Source organism: Sparus aurata, chromosome 7 (genome assembly GCF_900880675.1).
Source record: "Sparus aurata chromosome 7, fSpaAur1.1, whole genome shotgun sequence".
Taxonomy (NCBI): domain Eukaryota; kingdom Metazoa; phylum Chordata; class Actinopteri; order Spariformes; family Sparidae; genus Sparus; species Sparus aurata.
This window is the reverse complement of record NC_044193.1, coordinates 31193148-31213115: the sequence shown is the minus strand read 5'-3', so window position 1 is coordinate 31213115 and position 19968 is coordinate 31193148. Positions and strand designations below refer to the sequence as shown.

Here is a 19968-nt window from a genome sequence, read left to right as displayed (position 1 = left end):
GAGTTCTGGAAAAGTGTGCCAATGGATAAATATCCCAATGTCAAACGGGCTGCACTCAAGCTCCTGTCAATGTTTGGGTCAACATACGTCTGCGAGTCTGTGTTTTCTACCCTGAAACACGTGAAATCCAAGCATCGATCTGTTCTGACTGACACACGTGAAAGAATTGCTTCGAGTGGCAACAACGGAATACAAGCCAGATTTGAAGAGGATTGTTGAAGGCAAGGAATGCCAGAAGTCCCACTAAGCAACATGCATAGTAAGAGAAAATTGTTATATTTTTTTGTGGACTTGGTTTAACAGAGAGACACAATGTTCATTGTTGAAAATGATTGGCCTGTGGTTTTAGTACTGTAGGAGTCAATTTCTGTCATTATCATGTTGGTGTGTGACATTTAGAGTAAATCTGGCTTAGCAGAGGTGTGTGTGTGTCTGTGTGTGTGTGTGTGTGTGTGAGTGTATGTGTGTGTGTGTGTGTGTGAGAGAGAGAGAGTGAGAGGAAGGGATGGGGATGTTCATGTATGCCTGTGTGTATGATGTGGTTCTTTGCAATAACATAGTAAAAACTTTGGCTCTTAGTCTCTGACCGGTTGGCCACCCCTGCTCCAGCAGAATAACATGAGGGAGGTCTGGAGTGGTATGAGGACCATCACTGGTTTCAGACCAACTAGCAGTGGAGCTGATGGCAGTGTGGCTAGGGCCAATGAGTTTAATCTGTTCTTCAATAGGTTTGATACTGCAGCCCCAGCCCTTGCTGGCTCTCCTGCTGACTGTCTCCAGCCACCACCACTTCTGACCCCCCCTCCTCCTCCTGATAGTACCTCATCCAACTTGATGAGCCCCTCACACCCATGCCCCATACCTCCTCTGGCTCCCATGCTACCTGCCCTCCTCTCAGTTAGTGCGTATACATGACACTCAAGAAAATCGAATAACTGGGTTAGTCCGACTATGATTGGATTTTTAAGATGCATGTATACACCTTAGTCTGACTAAAATCGGACCGGATCGGATTTCTCATAGTCGGATTAAAACACCTACAGTGCGTTTACATGCACAGCTTAGTCGGATTACAGCCGTAGTTCGACTATGCTACTAAACCAGACAACTCCATATACGTAATGTACAAAGATGTAGCTTCGTCTCGCTCTTCATACGCCATCTTTCTCGAATGCCGAGGCAGTTTGTTGTTGCTGGTGGACTACGGTCTGACGATTTTCTTGAGCCGATATTTGGAGCCGATACTACTTTTGCTCCCTCAATTTACATCATTAAAATTACACAATGATGATAACAAATGTTACGAATCTCAATTTAAAAAAAGGAACATTTATTGAAATTAAAAGAGGTGAGGTAGAACAAGAACAAGTAAACAATATTTAACATATTTTTTTAACAGGTGAGGTACAATGAGCCTTTCACCGAGTAGGCTCTGTGAAATGTTGCCACACTGGATTGGTTTTCTGCTCTGCCATTTCTTTAAAAAGAATAAACAAAAACGCAGATCAGTGTCAATCTTGTGCAATCATCTTACATTCATATCATCCACATTATGTGTGCATCATATTAACTGTACATATAACTGTGCAAGGGTAAAAGGCTTCCACATCTACAACACAGACTTGATGATGCATTGCTTGCTGACATAATATAAGACAGATATAATCAGGTCATCACAAAATGTTTTTTGTCAACACATTTAAATAATTTAAGAAAACAATAAACAATAAATAAATAAGTAGCCATTGAAATAAAGTGCTTGATTTGTAATTTAAGACTGCCATTGTTTACATTTTTCTACATAAAATAAAATGGGCATGTCTTAGGCTACTATGCCACTTAATATGCAAAGACAACACACTAGTAGGTCTAAACGAAAATGTAAAAGAAGCTGCCAGAATGGCAACCCCAGAACATAAATTAGCAGAGGAAAATAACGTGATGTCAGATGCACATTAAGCAACAAACTGTTCAAGTTTCTGTTCTAAACTGCATCAACGTTAACAGGAATACATTTCAACCAAGTGTAAAACTGTTTCTCAAAGTTTTAAAAGCTATCCTTCAGTCAGCGCAGCACTCTCATATATCGCTGTAATGCGTGTGTCCCACTGAGTGACACACACACACAAACACACACACACTTCTGTTTGTTAGCAGATGCTGACTGAAAAACTTAACCATCATTGAAATGGATTGCTAATGGTAAAGTGTGCAAACGGCTCTAAACACTAGTGAGGCCATCACGGTGCACTTGTCTGGTACATGATAAACATTAACCCTACATATAAAACATATCTCTCATCATTAAAGCTCTTCTTGAGGGGGGGGGGGGGTTGCGCTATGATATCAACGCAATGGCAAGGGAATTTCGCCCCGCCCCAAGTAGGGAGTGAGGGAGAGAGAAACATACACCTGTCCAAACCTCCAGCCAGCAGTCACTAAATAAAACTGCTACAACGAGGGGGCGGGGCTAGGAGCAAACATGGAGTAGGATGTGTGCTTGTGTAGCTCTGCAGGAAACTACGTTTAAACTACTATTTTCTTTGGCAACCTCTTTAAAGAGCAATATAAACAAAGACATTTTTGCTTTGTGTAACTGCTAGACGTGCAGGATGTCGACCAAACCTGGGAAAACACGACAAACAACCATATCTGCGACGAGGCCTTCTCCACCAAGTCCAGGGACGCGAACTATGCGAAGACTTAGTTGGTGCAATGAAAAAGGAGGTTCGGTCTGTGCTTGAAAGCGAACTGGATTCTTCAAATCAGAAGTCCTGGCTCTGAAATCGGGTTTGGAGAATTCAAAAACACAACTAACTCAAAATTAGCTGAGCTACGCAGCATGCTAGCTAGCGCAGAGCACAGCCTGTCCACATGCAGTGATGATGTAACAACACTACAACGAAATGTGAAGCGCCTGACAGAGTTGACTGAACACCCTCATTACAAATGTGAAGATTTAGAAGGGAGATCGCATAGAAATAATGTAAGAATTGTTGGAAGTCCTGAATCTCCTGGCAGTTGTTCCACTTCAACGGTTTCAGCTTTGTTGAAAGATGCCTGGTTGACAGATCGCACCTATCATTGCAGCCAGCTCCACACAGAGGGCAACCGACCAGGATTGTCATAGGTCGTCTTCACTACTTCAAGGACTGCAACGATATCCTGAGCATGGCAAAATCCAAACAGAAGATCCAAGTTGACGGCATGACCATCTCTGTCTACCCAGATTTCACTGCGCGAGTGGCCAAAGCGTGATCGGCATTCAACGATGTCAGGCGGATGCTGAAGGATGTCCCAGGAGTTAGGTTTGGACTCCTTATCCCAGCCCGGCTCTGCATTTCATTCAACGGGGCCAAGTCGTTTTTCACTGATCCTGAAGCTGCCCGTGCATATGTTTCCGAGAACATTGTCCGCCGTCAATGAGGACTGACTGCCATGATCTCAATGGTCATTCATGAGGATTATTAAGGTGATATGTTGTCTTTTCCTCACTGTTTTGCATTACGTTTGATCATAAGTTAATTAGACAACAAGGACTGCCAAAGCCACATTAGTCATTTGTGAGGACTGTCAATTTATTTATTTATTATTATTATTATTTTTATTTATTTATTTTCTCTTTTCCTCACTGTTTTGTATTATATTCGATCATAATACAAGTTAATTAGACAACAAGGACTGCACAAGCCACATCAGTCATTTGTGTGGACTGTTAAGGATCCATTTTTTTTTATTATCATTATTATATTCCTCACTGGTTTGCATTATGTTTGGTCAATATAAACTTAATTATTTGAACAATGGCTATTTGATTAAAGGTTGGTCTAATATGGCAGCTTGTCACTCTTGTTACATTTCCTTAATCTCATGTTTCATCAATGTTTAAAATGTTCCTCTGTTTATTAGCAAATGGTCTGCATTGGTAAATGGTCTGCATTTTTATAGCGCTTTTCCAGTCTAACGACAGCTCAAAGCGCTGTACAACACATGCCACATTCACCCATTCACACACACATTCATACACTGATGACGGAGGCTGCCATGCAAGGCGCCAACTGCTCATCAGGAGCAATTTGGGGTTCAGTATCTTGCTCAAGGACACTTCGACATGCAACTAGGGGGAGCTGGGATTCGAACTGGTGACCTACTCATCACTAGACGACCCGCTCTACCCACTGAGCCACAGCCGCCTCTAGTTTAGTTAGTAGTTAGGCTACCTGCAAAGCCATGTGCTATTACCTCTGTTTAGGGGTTGTTCATACCACTAAGACCTTCTATTATTACGTCACCCAAGTGTTCACTTAAAATACTATATGACTTCACAAAGTAGTGGTGCACACTGCGCCACACGTCTCATGAAAATGACTATGAAATATAAAGGGAATGAATCACCCAATTAAACGCACCCATGCCTTCACACATCTGAATTCCTTAGGCCCAGACATAATGTTTTTACAGGAGACACATCTTTTGGCTACTGAGCGTTCCAAATTAGAAAGAGGCTGGGTTGATCAAATATTCTGTTCTAACTATGGGGCCAGAACCAGAGGGGTGGCAATATTGTCCCATCTCAAGTTATCTCTAATACAAATGGACGATATATCATAGTCTCATAGTCACAGACGCAAATACAATCGCTTCAGACGCTTCTATCGCGCCGCTTGATCATTTTGGACTATTCGCTTCATTCGCGTCATTCGCACTTGAGAAAAAAAGACGACGCACTTGCCCGCTCGTTTTTGAACCGATATTTCATAACCCGCTCTCTTTCCACGTCGATCATGGCTGATATCACCACCATTGCTGCACTGTACCTGCTGTAGAAGTCCCAGAAACGCCGGAAAACCACCCGCTGTCGTGTCTGGATTCATGAAGTCCTCCGGAGACGCACGGAGCTGGTGGAATTTCACTGTCTCGAGGACCTGTTAGCTCGGGTCGGTGCCAGGATCTCCCGCCTGGACACCAACTACAGGCGCTCCATCTCAGCTGGGGAGCGCCTGTCCATCTGTCTGAGGTGAGTTGTGGTGTCATACAGCACCTGGTGCCCACACACAGCTACAATTAGCTTCTCCTCCATCGTTGCTCTGAGCGACCGTAAACAACCGTACGTGAGGGAAGTGACGTTGTCGGCTTGAAATCGTCGCTGATTGGATGTCGCGACGCCACCTAAAAAGTTGGATATTTTCAACTTTATTCGCGTCGCTTCAGACGCGCCGCTCCAGACGCCCCAGACGCTTCATTCGCGCCGCACCGCGCCAGACGCTCCCTTTGCGCTGCCGCCGCCTGAATCACATGTCATCGTGCCATTTACATTGATTTTCAATGTAGAGTTGCCGCTCCATTCGCGTCTATCGCGTTCGGTCTGAACGCCCCTTCAGGGAAACTGTTTGGCATGCCAATTATTCTAGCCAACGTGTATGATCCAAACTGGGATAATCCACAGTTTTTCTCACACCTTATAGCCAAGTTGCCAGATATTGATTCACATCATCTAGTATTGGGAGGAGATTTCAGTTGTGTTATCCACCCGGTTTTGGACAGGTCCAGGGCCGGGACCAGAATTAATATTTCTAAGTTTGAGGAGGTACTTCTGTCCTTTCTTAATGACTACGGGCTACTGGACCCTTGGAGAGGCTCTAACCCCGACAACCAGGCAGTACTCTTTTTACTTCCCAGTACACAAGTCTTATTCAAGAATTGATTATTTTCTTGTTGATGACAGGTCTCTCTCTTTTGTCAAACATTCAAAATATCACAGTATTATTATATAAGACCACTGCCCTCTGCAATTGACCTACAAATGCCTAATAGTAGCACAAAACATAGAACGTGGCGCTTTGATCCACTGCTATTAGCTGATAAGGATTTCAGAAAAACTTTATTAGAAGTCAAATAGACTACTTTTCCGAGATCAACACAACTCCGGAGGTGTCATATAGCACCATTTGGAAGGCATTTAAAGCATATATAAGAGGGCAAATCATCTCCTACTCAGCCAACTTGCAATTAATGCTTCATTTGCGACTTACTGATTTATCTAGACAGATAAAAGACTGTAGGGCTGCTTCTGATCCTTCTGATTCTAATCTGCACAAAGAGTGTCTACTACTGCAGTGAGAGTATGATTGCTTATCCATCAGAGACACAGAACGGCTCCCTTTTAAATCAAAGCAAATACATTATAAACACAGTCATAAAGCAGGCAGAGTCCTTGCCCACCAACTAAGTCAGAAAACAGTTAAGACCACTATCCCTGAAATCCATATTGCACCAGATAAAACCACCACCCACCCATAGACTATTAATGACCAATTCAGACATTATTATGCAGATATTTATACACCTGAGGCTAATGCTAATACTGGGGAGATCCAACAGTTCCTGGATAAACTTGACATCCCACAGATAAGCCCAGAGGCACAAACATTTATTGATACCACTATAACGTGTCAAGAAATTACACAAGCCATCAGCTCCTTGCAAAGCGGTAAAGCAGCAGGCCCTGATGGGATATCAATTGAATTTTAAAAAGCTTTTTCCAACAAATCGGCACCTAATTAGGTTCTCTATACGCAGACATTCTATCCACAAAGACAATGCCAGAAACAATGAATCCGGCTATAATAACAATTTTACTAAAGAAGGGCAAAGACTCCCTAGAATGCAGTGGGTACCGTCCAATTAGCCTTCTTTGCTATGACTACAAAATTCATACAAAAATTTTAGCACAATGACTGGAAACTGTCATCTCTGATCTCATCTCCCCTGATCAAACAGGTTTCATACCTGGTAGGCAATCCTTTTTTAATATGCGGCGCCTTTTCAGCATACTTCTTTCCAATCATTCTTTAGACACACCAGAAGTTCTACTCTCCCTAGATGCCAAAAAGGCTTTTGACCGCATTGAGTGGTCATACCTTTTCGAAGTGCCTGGAAGATTTGGTTTTGGCCCAACATTTCTCACATGGATTAATCTAAGCACTCCACAGGCAGCTGTGCGCACTAATTTTATAAATTCAAATTTCTTTTTTCTCCAACGTGGGGTGAGGCAGGGCTGCTGTTTGTCACCTTTTCTGTTTAATTGAACCTTTGGCCATAGCTCTCAGAGCTGACAATAGATTGTCTGGAATTGTTAGGGGGAGCTTTACCCACAAGGTTTCACTTTACGCTGATGACCTTCTTCTGTATCTATCTAACCCTACATATTCCTTACCTTATATCACCCATCTGCTGGATGATGTTAAAAGGATATCTGGCTACAAGCTGAATCTTTCCAAAAGCGTTCTTTTTCCTATAACCCTTTAGCACAGAATCTTAATTATAATGCTTACCCATTTAGACTGCACAGAGAGTCCTTTACCTACCTTGGTATTGTGGTCACACGCTCGTACAAGAGTTTATATGAGGCCAACCTTAAAAAGCTCCTTGAAAATATGAAACTCAATTTGAAGCGGTGGTCTACCTTGCCCATCTCCTTCGCAGGCTGTGTTAACACTGTGAAAATGACAATCCTATCTCAGTTTTTGTATGCATTTCAAATGCTACCACTGTTTCTCTCCCTCTCCTTTTTTTAGGATCTACATTCACATATTTCATCATTTATTTGAAACAAATCTGTCCCAAGAGCAAGACGGGCTATTTTAGAGATGCCTAAATCAGCTGGTGGACTTGCACTTCCCAACTTTATGTTAATACTACTGGGCAGCCAATCTCTCCAAATTGATTGATGATTACATCATTCAGAACAGGGCAAAGCCCTACTTGGGTCACCATGGAAACTGAAATATGTCCCTCTTTTTTACCATTACCTAGCCTTTTTACTTCCTTTCCTAAGAAATCTAACTACTCTTCTTCAAATCCTGTGACAAAACACTCTCTCAGAATATGGCGTCAATTCAGGAAACGCTTTAACCTTACCCATACAAGTGGCTTTATGCCACTGACTGATATTTTTCCTGCTGCACAATCTGATCCAGCTTTTCGTTCTTGGTATGATAATGGCATTGTGTTTTTTTTTACGATTTATTTGTAGGAGGCACCTTCATTTCATTTGAGACTTTGCGTAAGGATTTTACATTACCTCAGGTTTCTACAGGCCCGTGGTTTTGCTAGGGAACAGTACCCATTCCCACACCTACCTGATAATGATTTGCTTGACAGAATACAGGGGCGTGATCCAATCCTTAAAGGAGAACTTCGGTCGATTTTAACATGCAGCTTTATCGCTCAAGCTACCCTTGACTAGCCAGTACCGAAAACGCGAACACATTTGGTCCAACCATTACAGAGCTCCTTGAACAGAGAGTTAGCATTGACAGCTAACAGCATGGGGTCAGAACTTTACACTGTGTTTTAAGCGTCTTAACATGCTCCAAATCTCACCCCAAAAGGTATGCAACATCAGCAGACACCTTACAACACAGCACTGTAGCGTTTATGACTCACAATGAATAAAAAAGTGGTTTAAACAGTGTGTTTGTGCAAGCAGCTACATACCGTTTGTTGACATCCATGTCGTAGACCAAACTAGTCGATCCGTCGAGCGTGCGCTTACTCCCTCACTGGCAGCGACGGAAACTTGAATTTTGCAGACAGAAAGGTATTCCAGCATTTTCGTTTTTCTGTTCATAACGTACATGTTCATGTTACAGCCTGTCATGAGCCATTAGCCTTACAATAGCTTGTTGTGAGTCTATTCGCTCTGCACCGAGAGCTAGCTTGTCTGCTCATGCTAATGGTTCTTACAGAGAGCAGAGCAGAGAAAGCCAACAGTGCTTTCAGGCTCTCAAAGGCGAAATGACACATCTCTGTCCAAACAAAAGGAACCTTAGGACTAAGCAGATTAGTCAAAGGGTCAAAGGGGGATGCAACAGTGGCAAAATTCTTGCAGAAACTCGATAATAACCTGCCATGCCAAGAAAATGTTTCAAGTCATGCCTGGAACTGGGCACACCAAAATTCACAATGGCCTCCACTTTGGCCTCAATGGGACAAACCTTTCCATGACCAACCACTTTTCCCAAATATGTTACGGTGGCCTGTCCAAATTCACACTTGGCTAAGTTCAAGGTCAAATTGGCAACAGCTAGCCTGTCAAACACCTCTTCCAGCTGAGCTACATGCCAAGACCAGGAAGAACTGTAAATCACCACATCATCAAGATAGGCTTCACAATCTGCAACTCCCTTCAATACTTTATTTACCAGACGCTGAAACGTAGCTGGTACATTCCGCATCCAAAAAGGCATGACAGTATACTGACAGAAATCGTCTGGTGTCACAAAAGCAGAGATTTCAAGAGCTCTGTCAGTTAGAGGGACTTGCCAGTAACCTTTTAGAAGGTCTAGCTTGGGGCGCGCAGGTGGTCGAGTGGTTAGAGCACATGCCATAAACGCAGCCGACCCCGGTTCGATTCCGGCCGGAGGTCCTTTGCTGCATGTCACATCCCCCTCTCTCTCCCCCATATTTCCTATCTGTCTACTGCTTAATAAAGGTGTCTATGCCAAAAAAAAAAAAAGAAGGTCTCGCTTGGTAACAAAAACTGCAGATCCCACCCTGTCAATACAATCATCCATTCGGGGAAGAGGGTAACAATCAGGCTTGGTAACAGAATTAAAGGTCAGTGCAGAAACAGAGTGTATGATCTGACTTCTCAACAAGCAGGCATGGGGAGCTCCATGAGCTAGCACTAGGTTCAGCAATACCATGTTGTAGCATATAATCTAATTCCTTACGCAAAAGCTGTCGCTTAACAGGATTCACTCTGTAAGGATGCTGCTTAATAGGAGCAGCATCACCTACATCGATGCTGAAGAACGTTTGTGCGTGTCGGCACATCAGAGAACAGGGCAGGATGTAGGGCTGCAGCTATCAATTCTTTTTGTAATTGATTAATCTAGCACTTTATCGATCGATTAATCGAGTAATCAGATAATTTTTTTTTTTTGCGTTTTTAAACAACCAAAACAAATAATGTAGGGCTGAAACGATTCATCAAGTTACTCGATTAACTCAATTATAAAAATTCCTCGAGGCAAAAACTCTGCCTCGAAGCCTCGTTAAATTCCTATGACGCGCACTATACGCGCAGAGATCTGATTGTTCCACATGGACCGTTGTTCAGGAAGCACACCAGCACGTCATACATTTTCAATTTAGCTGGCTGGCACAATTTAGCTCTGTATTTGTAGTGATGTCGTGATGCGGTTTGACTAGATATGATGTTTAGCTTTGATGTTTTTAACCTCTTCAACCCGAGCTGCGCATGTTGCATTATACATGCGAGCATGCTAACCATGTAGCAACATATTAATGCAGCACACCAACTTAACGGGAAGAAGCTCGGCTAAACGCTCATGATAATCATTTTCACTTAATCGAAACTCAATTCTGACACCAAGCAACTAAAGGAGCACGTAGAAAAAACACGCTAATGGCGCATGTCCGAAAAATCGGCGTTAGCGATTACGCTACTTCATACTAATGCTACATACAGCATGTCATATGAAAGCTGGGACTCTACAAATTTCAACGGTATATGTCTCATCACTCTGTGCCCAAAACTCACTGAAACAGCCGCCAAAGAAGAGCAAAAATAAACATCACTTTATACAGACATGATCATGAATTACGTGCTACATTGGCTGTTTTGTGATTATAAACTCTGTTTGAGTGCATTACACCGCCTCCACCGGCTAATCCAATGTGTCTGTGTCACTTTGAAATGATTCCTGACAGTTCAGGATAAGTTTTGGTTCCAGGAGGACACGTATAATGTGGAGTAGGTAGGACCCTGGTCTTCCCACACAGTGTATTTGCCTCCTTGTGATTGGCGGATTAGTGTGATTATCATGGATTTGGGGACTGAAGACTGAAAAAGTCTTATTTATAATTTATTTATTTTATTTATTTATAATTGTTTTATTTACATTTATTTTTTTATAAATTGTACACATTGTGTACCTGTTTGGCTAGATATTTTATATTAATTCTTTGTTCTCAGGTGGGTAATTTGCAGAAGGTGCAATCCTTTTTTGTAATGTTGTATGAAGAAAACAAAACCAAGGCCAAATGGCCTTTACTATTTAAGTTTGTATTCACAGTTTTACATGTTATACATGTTTTACAGTAAGTTGATTTAACTGTACTGTTGTTTAATTATTGGCACTGGCACTTAATAAATGGGCTTAGTTTTGGAGCCAAATGTTGGAGTTGGAATGAATACCTCAGTTTTTTTGAGAAATGCTTGATCATTTTACAGCCACACCATTTTCGTTATGCATTATTTGTTTTGGTTGTTTAAAAACGCAAAAAAAAAAAATTATCCGATTACTCGATTAATCGATCGATAAAGTGCTAGATTAATCGATTACCAAAAGAATCGATAGCTGCAGCCCTAAAATAATGCATAACGAAAATGATGTGGCTGTAAAATGATCAAGCATTTCTCAAAAAAACAGAGGTATTCATTCCAACTCCAACATTTGGCTCCAAAACTAAGCCCATTTATTAAGTGCCAGTGCCAATAATTAAACAACAATACAGTTAAATCAACTTACTGTAAAACATGTATAACATGTAAAACTGTGAATACAAACTTAAATAGTAAAGGCCATTTGGCCTTGGTTTTGTTTTCTTCATACAACATTACAAAAAAAGGATTGCACCTTCTGCAAATTACCCACCTGAGAACAAAGAATGAATATAAAATATCAAGCCAAACAGGTACACAATGTGTACAATTTATAAAAAAAATACATGTAAATAAAACAATTATAAATAAATAAAATAAATAAATTATAAATAAATCATAAATAAGACTTTTTCAGTCTTCAGTCCCCAAATCCATGATAACCACACTAATCCGCCAATCACAAGGAGGCAAATACACTGTGTGGGAAGACTAGGGTCCTACCTACTCCACATTATACGTGTCCTCCTGGAACCAAAACTTATCCTGAACTGTCAGGAATAATTTCAAAGTGACACAGACACATTGGATTAGCCAGTGGAGGCGGTGTAATGCACTACTCCTGAATGTGGAGCGGGCAGTGCAGCTTTTCTTTGTGCTGGAGGGAGCTGAAGAAGACGCTGGGCCAGAGTCTGAGCCAGAGAGTGAGGACTCTGACGATGAAGCAGATGATCCAGCATATGTTTAGATGAGGAGAGAGAGGAAGAGGAGCCTCCAACGTCCACACAGAGCACTCCCCGCAAGTCTGCGCAGAGGACGCGACAGCGCAGCGCGCCCATGAGGTCCAGATCTCCACTGGCTCAGGAGGCAGGGACACGCCCTCGCTCTGAGCCCTGGAAGACAGCAGAGGATGCTGATGCTGCCCCAGCGGTAAGCCGGTTTCAGCCAAGGAGAACAACAGGAGTCCAATTAGAGACACTTTCCCCCTACAGCCCAAAAGACCTGTTCTTGTAGTTTTTTGCTACTGATATAGTCAGGACAATCTGCAGCAACACAAACAAAAACGCTGCAGAAATAAAACAATTAGGCTGTGAATATCAGTCGACTGACGTGGAGATGGAAGACTTATACAAGTTTTTTGGTCTCCTGGTATACATGTCATTGGTGTCTCTGCCAAGTCTCCAAGATTACTGGAGATAAAAATCACATTTTGTCATTGCCCCTGCCAGCCAAAGTGTTGTCTACAGACAGGATGCACAGAATGAGAGGAAGAAGGGGACACCAGGCCATGACACTGGGTACCATATTTATATGGACAATTTTTACAGCAGTCCCAAACTGAATGAACTGGATGAAATTTAGGGCATGGGGGGCAAATGCTCTCACCAAGAAATCGGAAAGAGGATCAGTGAGGTGGATCAGAGAGGGGCCACTTGTTTTTGTGAAGTGGATGGACATGCGAGAGGTGTCTGTGTGCTCCACCATCCATCCTGCATTTTCTGGTGAGACAGCACAGAGAAGGGTGAAGGATAGAGCTGGATGCTGGGCTGTGAGAGACGTTCCCTGTCCCTCACCGATCATGGCCTACAACAAGAACATGGGAGGGGTTGACCTTTTGGACCAGCTCATCCAATATTACTCCACCCGCAGAAAAATGGCACGCTGGTACAAGACTGTGATGCTGCATTTCCTGGACATTGCGACGACAAATGTATACATTTTTCACCGGGAGATCAGCAGTGCTAGGCAGGTGCAGCCCATGACACACAAGGACTTCATGGTGGAGCTGGTGTGTCAGCTGAGTGGCATGGACAAGACAGGTGTTCCTCAGAGCAGGAGAGCTGAACAGTCCCTGTGCCCATTGACACAGCCACTGATCCTGGGAAAAAAGCCACCAAGGGCAGGCTGAGGTGCCAACGCTGCCACCAGGTGGAGAACAGAAGGAGGGACACACCTTGAAAGTGTCAGGCGTATGATGTGCCTCTCTGTCTTGTGATAGACAGGAACTACTTTTTGGAGTGGCACAAATAATTTGGTGGCACCTATTGTGACACCTGATCGTTTTGTGAATAGTTGTACAAAAAACACCATAGGAATTGCCGGCATTTTAGTGTAAATAGTTGTACATAACTTTGTTGTTTGCAAATCTTGTACATAAGTTTTGAAGATTATAATTTATATTAGCATCCTTAGTGATGAAAAGGGTTTGTTAAACATGTTTGTGGTTTTCACATTAAAAATGTAACTTTTTCCTACTCGGATTTTATGATTTTTGGGTGAATTTAGGTCCTGTGTGTTAATACAGTATGTCAAAATGAAATAATACCTGTAAATTCATACATGTGAGGTTGTGCTGAAAAGAATGACACCACACAGGGCAAGATAAACAGTTTTTAAGGTGAGATATAAAGATAAAATCAGAAGTAGTCAAAAACGGCTAATTATACCCCAGACCCCAGAGGGTTAACCTGCCTATGGTATATTAGTAGCATTTGTGAACACTGTTCGTTTGAACTTACTACAGAACTAGTAACTGCAATGTCCACACACTCCACACAACACATCAAGATGTTTCTTTCATTTTAAAAAGTGTCCATTTGTCAGTGCATCATTAAACTGGTCTGCTCTAGGTCTGATGTGCAGATTCTTACCTCCCTGCAGCAACAGATTTCACCATCTACACTAAAAATACAACATATTGGTGGTAAACATGACACATTTACAAACAGTAAACAGTAACTACTCAAAGCTACTTCTTTGATGCTCCAGGAGAAAATCCCTAGGCTCCCTTAAAAGACATTTAAGTTTGAGAAACGGTATCGACAACAAATTATGTGGGGCTTCTTGTTAATTCAGCAAGCACTATACTTGAAGATATTTCTTTCTTTATCTAAAAAAAATCTATTTGCTCCGGTGGTGTAGGTGTATATTTCAGATCAGATACCTCATAACATATGGTAACCAAATGTGTACAGCCAGTGTCTGTTGGGGCAACAAACCCTAGGTTCAGAACCTCAAACTACACTCTCCTGTTGTGGTCACGGACTACTGTAAAAATTAAACACTAGTCATTTGTAATAAACAGCTTACCTGTTTACCATCCACCTCAATATCTGCCACATAGTTTTCAAACACTGTGGGCACATAAACCTCAGGGAACTGATCTTTACTGAACACTATGAGGAGACAGGTCTTGCCACAGGCTCCATCACCAACTATCACTAGTTTCTTTCTGATCGCAGCCATCTGAAAGAATAAAAGCAGAATACAAGATCAGAGATGTTTTATGACACAGTGATTAGTTACTTTTGATAGAGTTCAGCTATTTTGTTTGTGGAGAGTCCCAATGATGACACATTTCATGGACAGTGGTATAAACAATTTTGCCATGAAAAAAAACAAACTAAGGACCCACTAATCTGAAAAGGTTCAACAGCAAGTAGAGAGGTGCATCCAGTGTGAAATATTTTGCAGTGACTCAGACATGTTCATCAACCCAAGTCAAAAATTGTAAATTTTGACTGATTAAGCAAGTCTATTGATGATTAATTAAAATGTCTCTTTTGAACAATGAGAACATGATCATTAGTCACGTTCCTAAAATCTTATCAATCACAGCTTCAGTTTCATTCAATACATTTTTCTTTTTAACTTCAGCAACGACTCGGCGTAAACTACAAAATGACGACAATGGTGTTGCCATTTCTTGTCTTCTCAGGGACGTAAATTCACTGCACTCTGCTAGTGGCCCAAATCTAACTGGTACATCAGACCAAAAACATTCTGCATTTATACAATGTCTGGGACTGCATTGGTATGGGTGCGTTGTAGAGCTGCACAATTCATAGAAATTTTATCGAAATACCAATATGGCAGTGCACTATCCAAATTGCAGTGGCTGAAATTTTTTTGAGGCAAAATCTTTGAAAAAACAGTATGTCCTACAAAACTTGTTCTCCAGATGTAAGAAAACATGTTTGTTTGATAGAAACCCCAACTACAATGATGATTCAAAGGGCTTTTTCAGTGAAACTGAAAATTGTGCATTAAAAACGATAATTTCCGCTAATTGTGAATCATATCCCAATCCTAACACATATATATACAAACTGGACAGATGATAAAATGGGATCAGGAAGACTGGTTTCGATATGGATTCATCCAACACACCATGAGGGCAGATTTCTTGATATCATGATAACTGTTATGGCAACGCAAGATTGTCTGTGGATTTTTAATGTTTGTATTAAAAAAGTTACATTTATAAGGAATGTTAACTCGAATGTATTTAATTGACAGACCGGTGCTTTGCTGGTTGAGCCAGGTCAAACTCTTCTACTGCTTGAGACCTGTATATTGAGGCACCACTGTGCCAATAAATGAGGGGACTCCACTTTTCACACAGTACCTTCAGTACCTCATACCTTAAAGTTAAGCTGAATAGATTGTTGAATAGATTGTAAGCAATATTTGGATATTGGCATCCATCGGCGTTGAATGATAGGAGTCAAAACACCTGCAGCCATTTATTTCTATTACAACTGACTTGACTCTGTCATTGTGGGTTGAGGTTATGCCACTGCCTCATTGTCCAGTGTCGGCATTTATCCACTCTCCAGAACTCCTCACTCCTCAGATCAGCATGTCCCAAATACTACTACTGTCTAAATTATATCATGTGTACAAGGTGCAACACCGGTGTCAATAGAAATGTGAAATTACATTTTGTCATGCATTGGAAGTGTGTCCCACTTCTGACAGTTGGTGAATGTTACCTACTTGTGAGCCTAGATGAAAAGTCTGGAGGATCACCTGAGTAAACAACCTTCATCCTCTCAGAAGATTTTATATAGATAGATAGATAGATAGATAGATAGATAGATCTATCTATCTATTATGTGGCATATTTCATGATCTGATCTTTGTCAAGAAATTTCACTCTGGACCAAAGTGGTGGACCGACCACCCAACTTTATTTTCCCCACTGTGAACAACACACAGCCATGAAATACAAATCATTGGCTCTAACTACTATTTATCTGAACTATCTGAACAATCAACAGAAGCATGTTCCTTTTAACAAAAATGATCTAAATCAACACATCTTGGATCTTAATAATAACACATGACACACTCTGACTAGAAATTGACATAATGATGACTTAATAAAGAGATTTACTGATCGAATTGCATGATAAAATGTGGTTTTGTTGTCGCCATTTTAAATCAAAAGCAGGGAAACAGCATCAGAATGTTATATCTCGAGGCCTGTTTGAGAATTAAAGTTTTGCTATGGATACTTAGTAGATGGGTCTCTTCTCATTCAGCTATCATATAGAGCCGCTCTCTCTGTAACAACCTATTCACCGCTCTAGAGGTTCGACTGGGTATACATGAAACACTGTTGGCGAAGGTTATAGTGATAAAGACACTAACACAGAGTGTTTAAGCTCCTTAAACACGGCGTATCTGGAGACTTTAGCGAGTGGACGTCGCATTATAACTTTACTTCCTCACTTCTACTGCTTCAACTGGAAAAAGCTACATGTATCTTTCAGTTTAGGCTACGGTGAATTCACGTTACAGATCACTTGTCATTATAATGCTACCTTCATTTTATATAAATACTCTTATTAGGCTTATGTTTGTCACTGAATTGATCAACTAACTTCTTGAAAGCAGGAGTTTTCATTCCATTCCGGGAAGCTAACTATTAACCTGCTAACTTTCCTTAGTTTTCGGCGCAGTTGGCCTCTTGAACAGCTTTGACACGTACAATTCTGAGACCGCAAATTATTGCTTGATTATAGCAGCCACTCTTACATACAACGCGATGAAGCAGCGACCTATTGTGGGTAATTACTTCAACCTTTTTAATACGTACTTGCCTTCCTTTAGTTTTCCTGTCGGACCGAAGAGTCACGCCCCCGACAGTATATCGATTATATCTCCCGCCCATACCAAACACTTTTAACCAATGGGACACGGAGAAATCATGAGTGAAGGGTACCTTAACCAACCAATAAAATGCATACATAAAATGGCTCAGTTTCAGTGGTGTGAGCAGTATTTTGCCCTGGGTTACGCCTCTCAGTACTGTTTCTCCATCACTTTATACAAGGGTGGCCGAATTGTCATCTTCTTCCCTACGTCCTCTGGATACAACTCTGCACACAGTATTCCTCAAATTCAAAAGAATGTGACGAAGAACTTTTTAACACATTTAGGAATCATTTTAGTCAAAGACCAGCTACACCGTACCTAAATTCTATTTCCATTATGAAAAAAGACAAAAAGCATGACTGTGTATCCAGTGGTTGTGAAGAGATCTAAGCTCACCAAACAGCACACCACAAATTTCAAAAGTCTTAGAGACATGCAGGAGAGCTAATTGTAAAAGAAAGGTTCAAATCAAAGTATATTCAGACTGAAGTTCTTTGAACAGGTCAAGTGGAAAGAAAATTACCCCCAACACAGAAAAGTGCAATAGAACGATCATCCAATTTGGAGACAGTCAGAGACATTCACATAGCCTGAGTATGCCGACATAAACGCACATGACATCACAGCAGTATGACGACACACATAGTGAACAATTACGTTTTACCTTTCGGTCACTTTTTACTTTACATACTGTATATGAACTAGAATTACCTTATTAACTACAACTATATAGCTATTGTTTAATTAACCATTTTTCTTCTCCTGTTCTTCCTCTCCTTTCCCAATCCAGACCAGACCCTCCTATTGAAGGGTCAACCTGGCTGTTCCTGTCCTGGACAGGTTTCTTGATAATGGTGACACCAGGCAGGATTTCAGGCTGAGCAGAGAGTCACTGGGGGTGCTGCTGAACCTTCTCCTACAGGATCGGAGGCATGGATGAGGTGCACAGTGAGACTACACCCCCAAACACCCTGAGTACCACCCCAGATGATGTCCCCCTGACACCAGGGTCTTTATTGTGGCATTCCATCCAGACCAGCAGCACGAGGAGGATATCTCTGCAGACCCGGAGGCTGCAGATTCAGACCCTTAGTTCTGGGACCACAGTTCCAGGCCCCTCATGTTTTTGCGACAGTGCCACCTACTGGGAGGAGTATGTGCCTGCAGTACCAGAGGATGCAGTTCTGGGACCGCAGTTCTAGGCACTGTATGTTTTCACGACAGCGCGCCTTTTATAATTACGACACCAAAATGGAACAGGATCGGAGTTTGAGTATTGAACATGAATCACATTATTTGTTTAATGTAGGGCTGCAGCTATCGATTCTTTTTGTAATCGATTAATCTAGCACTTTATCAATCGATTAATCGAGTAATCGGATAATTTTTTTTTTTGCGTTTTTAAACAACCAAAACAAATAATGCATAACGAAAATGGTGTGGCTGTAAAATGATCAAGCATTTCTCAAAAAAACAGAGGTATTCATTCCAACTCCAACATTTGGCTCCAAAACTAAGCCCATTTATTAAGTGCCAGTGCCAATAATTAAACAACAGTACAGTTAAATCAACTTACTGTAAAACATGTATAACATGTAAAACTGTGAATACAAACTTAAATAGTAAAGGCCATTTGGCCTTGGTTTTGTTTTCTTCATACAACATTACAAAAAAGGATTGCACCTTCTGCAAATTACCCACCTGAGAACAAAGAATTAATATAAAATATCTAGCCAAACAGGTACACAATGTGTACAATTTATAAAAAAATAAATGTAAATAAAACAATTATAAATAAATAAAATAAATAAATTATAAATAAGACTTTTTCAGTCTTCAGTCCCCAAATCCATGATAATCACACTAATCCGCCAATCACAAGGAGGCAAATACACTGTGTGGGAAGACTAGGGTCCTACCTACTCCACATTATACGTGTCCTCCTGGAACCAAAACTTATCCTGAACTGTCAGGAATCATTTCAAAGTGACACAGACACATTGGATTAGCCGGTGGAGGCGGTGTAATGCACTCAAACAGAGTTTATAATCACAAAACAGCCAATGTAGCACGTAATTCATGATCATGTCTGTATAAAGTGATGTTTATTTTTGCTCTTCTTCGGCGGCTGTTTCAGTGAGTTTTGGGAGCAGAGTGATGAGACGTATACCGTTGAAATTTGTAGAGTCCCAGCTTTCATATGACATGCTGTATGTAGCATTAGCATGAAGTAGCGTAATCGCTAACGCCGATTTTTCGGACATGCGCCATTAGCGTGTTTTTTCTACGTGCTCCTTTAGTTGCTTGGTGTCGGAATTGAGTTTCGATTAGGTGAAAATGATTATCATGAGCGTTTAGCCGAGCTTCTTCCCGTTAAGTTGGTGTGCTGCATTAATATGTTGCTACATGGTTAGCATGCTCGCATGTATAATGCAACATGCGCAGCTCGGGTTGAAGAGGTTAAAAACATCAAAGCTAAACATCATATCTAGTCAAACCGCATCACGACATCACTACAAATACAGAGCTAAATTGTGCCAGCCAGCTAAATTCAAAATGTATGACGCGCTGGTGTGCTTCCTGAACAACGGTCCGTGTGGAACAATCAGATC

General features: G+C 41.3%; 1 protein-coding gene across 2 annotated transcripts in view; it reads right to left on the bottom strand.

The window, feature by feature from the left end:
* LOC115585300 (rho-related GTP-binding protein RhoA-C) overlaps window positions 1-17354 on the bottom strand; it is a 38618-nt gene extending 21264 nt beyond the window's left edge. Inside the window, exons 1-2 of one of the 2 annotated variants that reach the window (XM_030423589.1) lie at window positions 17302-17354; window positions 14504-14659 (exon numbers count right to left, since the gene is read on the bottom strand). In XM_030423589.1, the coding sequence (XP_030279449.1) occupies window positions 14504-14659 (156 nt within the window). In that variant the 5' untranslated portion in view covers window positions 17302-17354. Of the gene's footprint in view, window positions 1-14503; window positions 14660-17297 lie in introns of both variants that reach the window. The other variant, XM_030423588.1, reaches the window with a different exon arrangement.
* Window positions 17355-19968: the final 2614 nt, after the last annotated feature.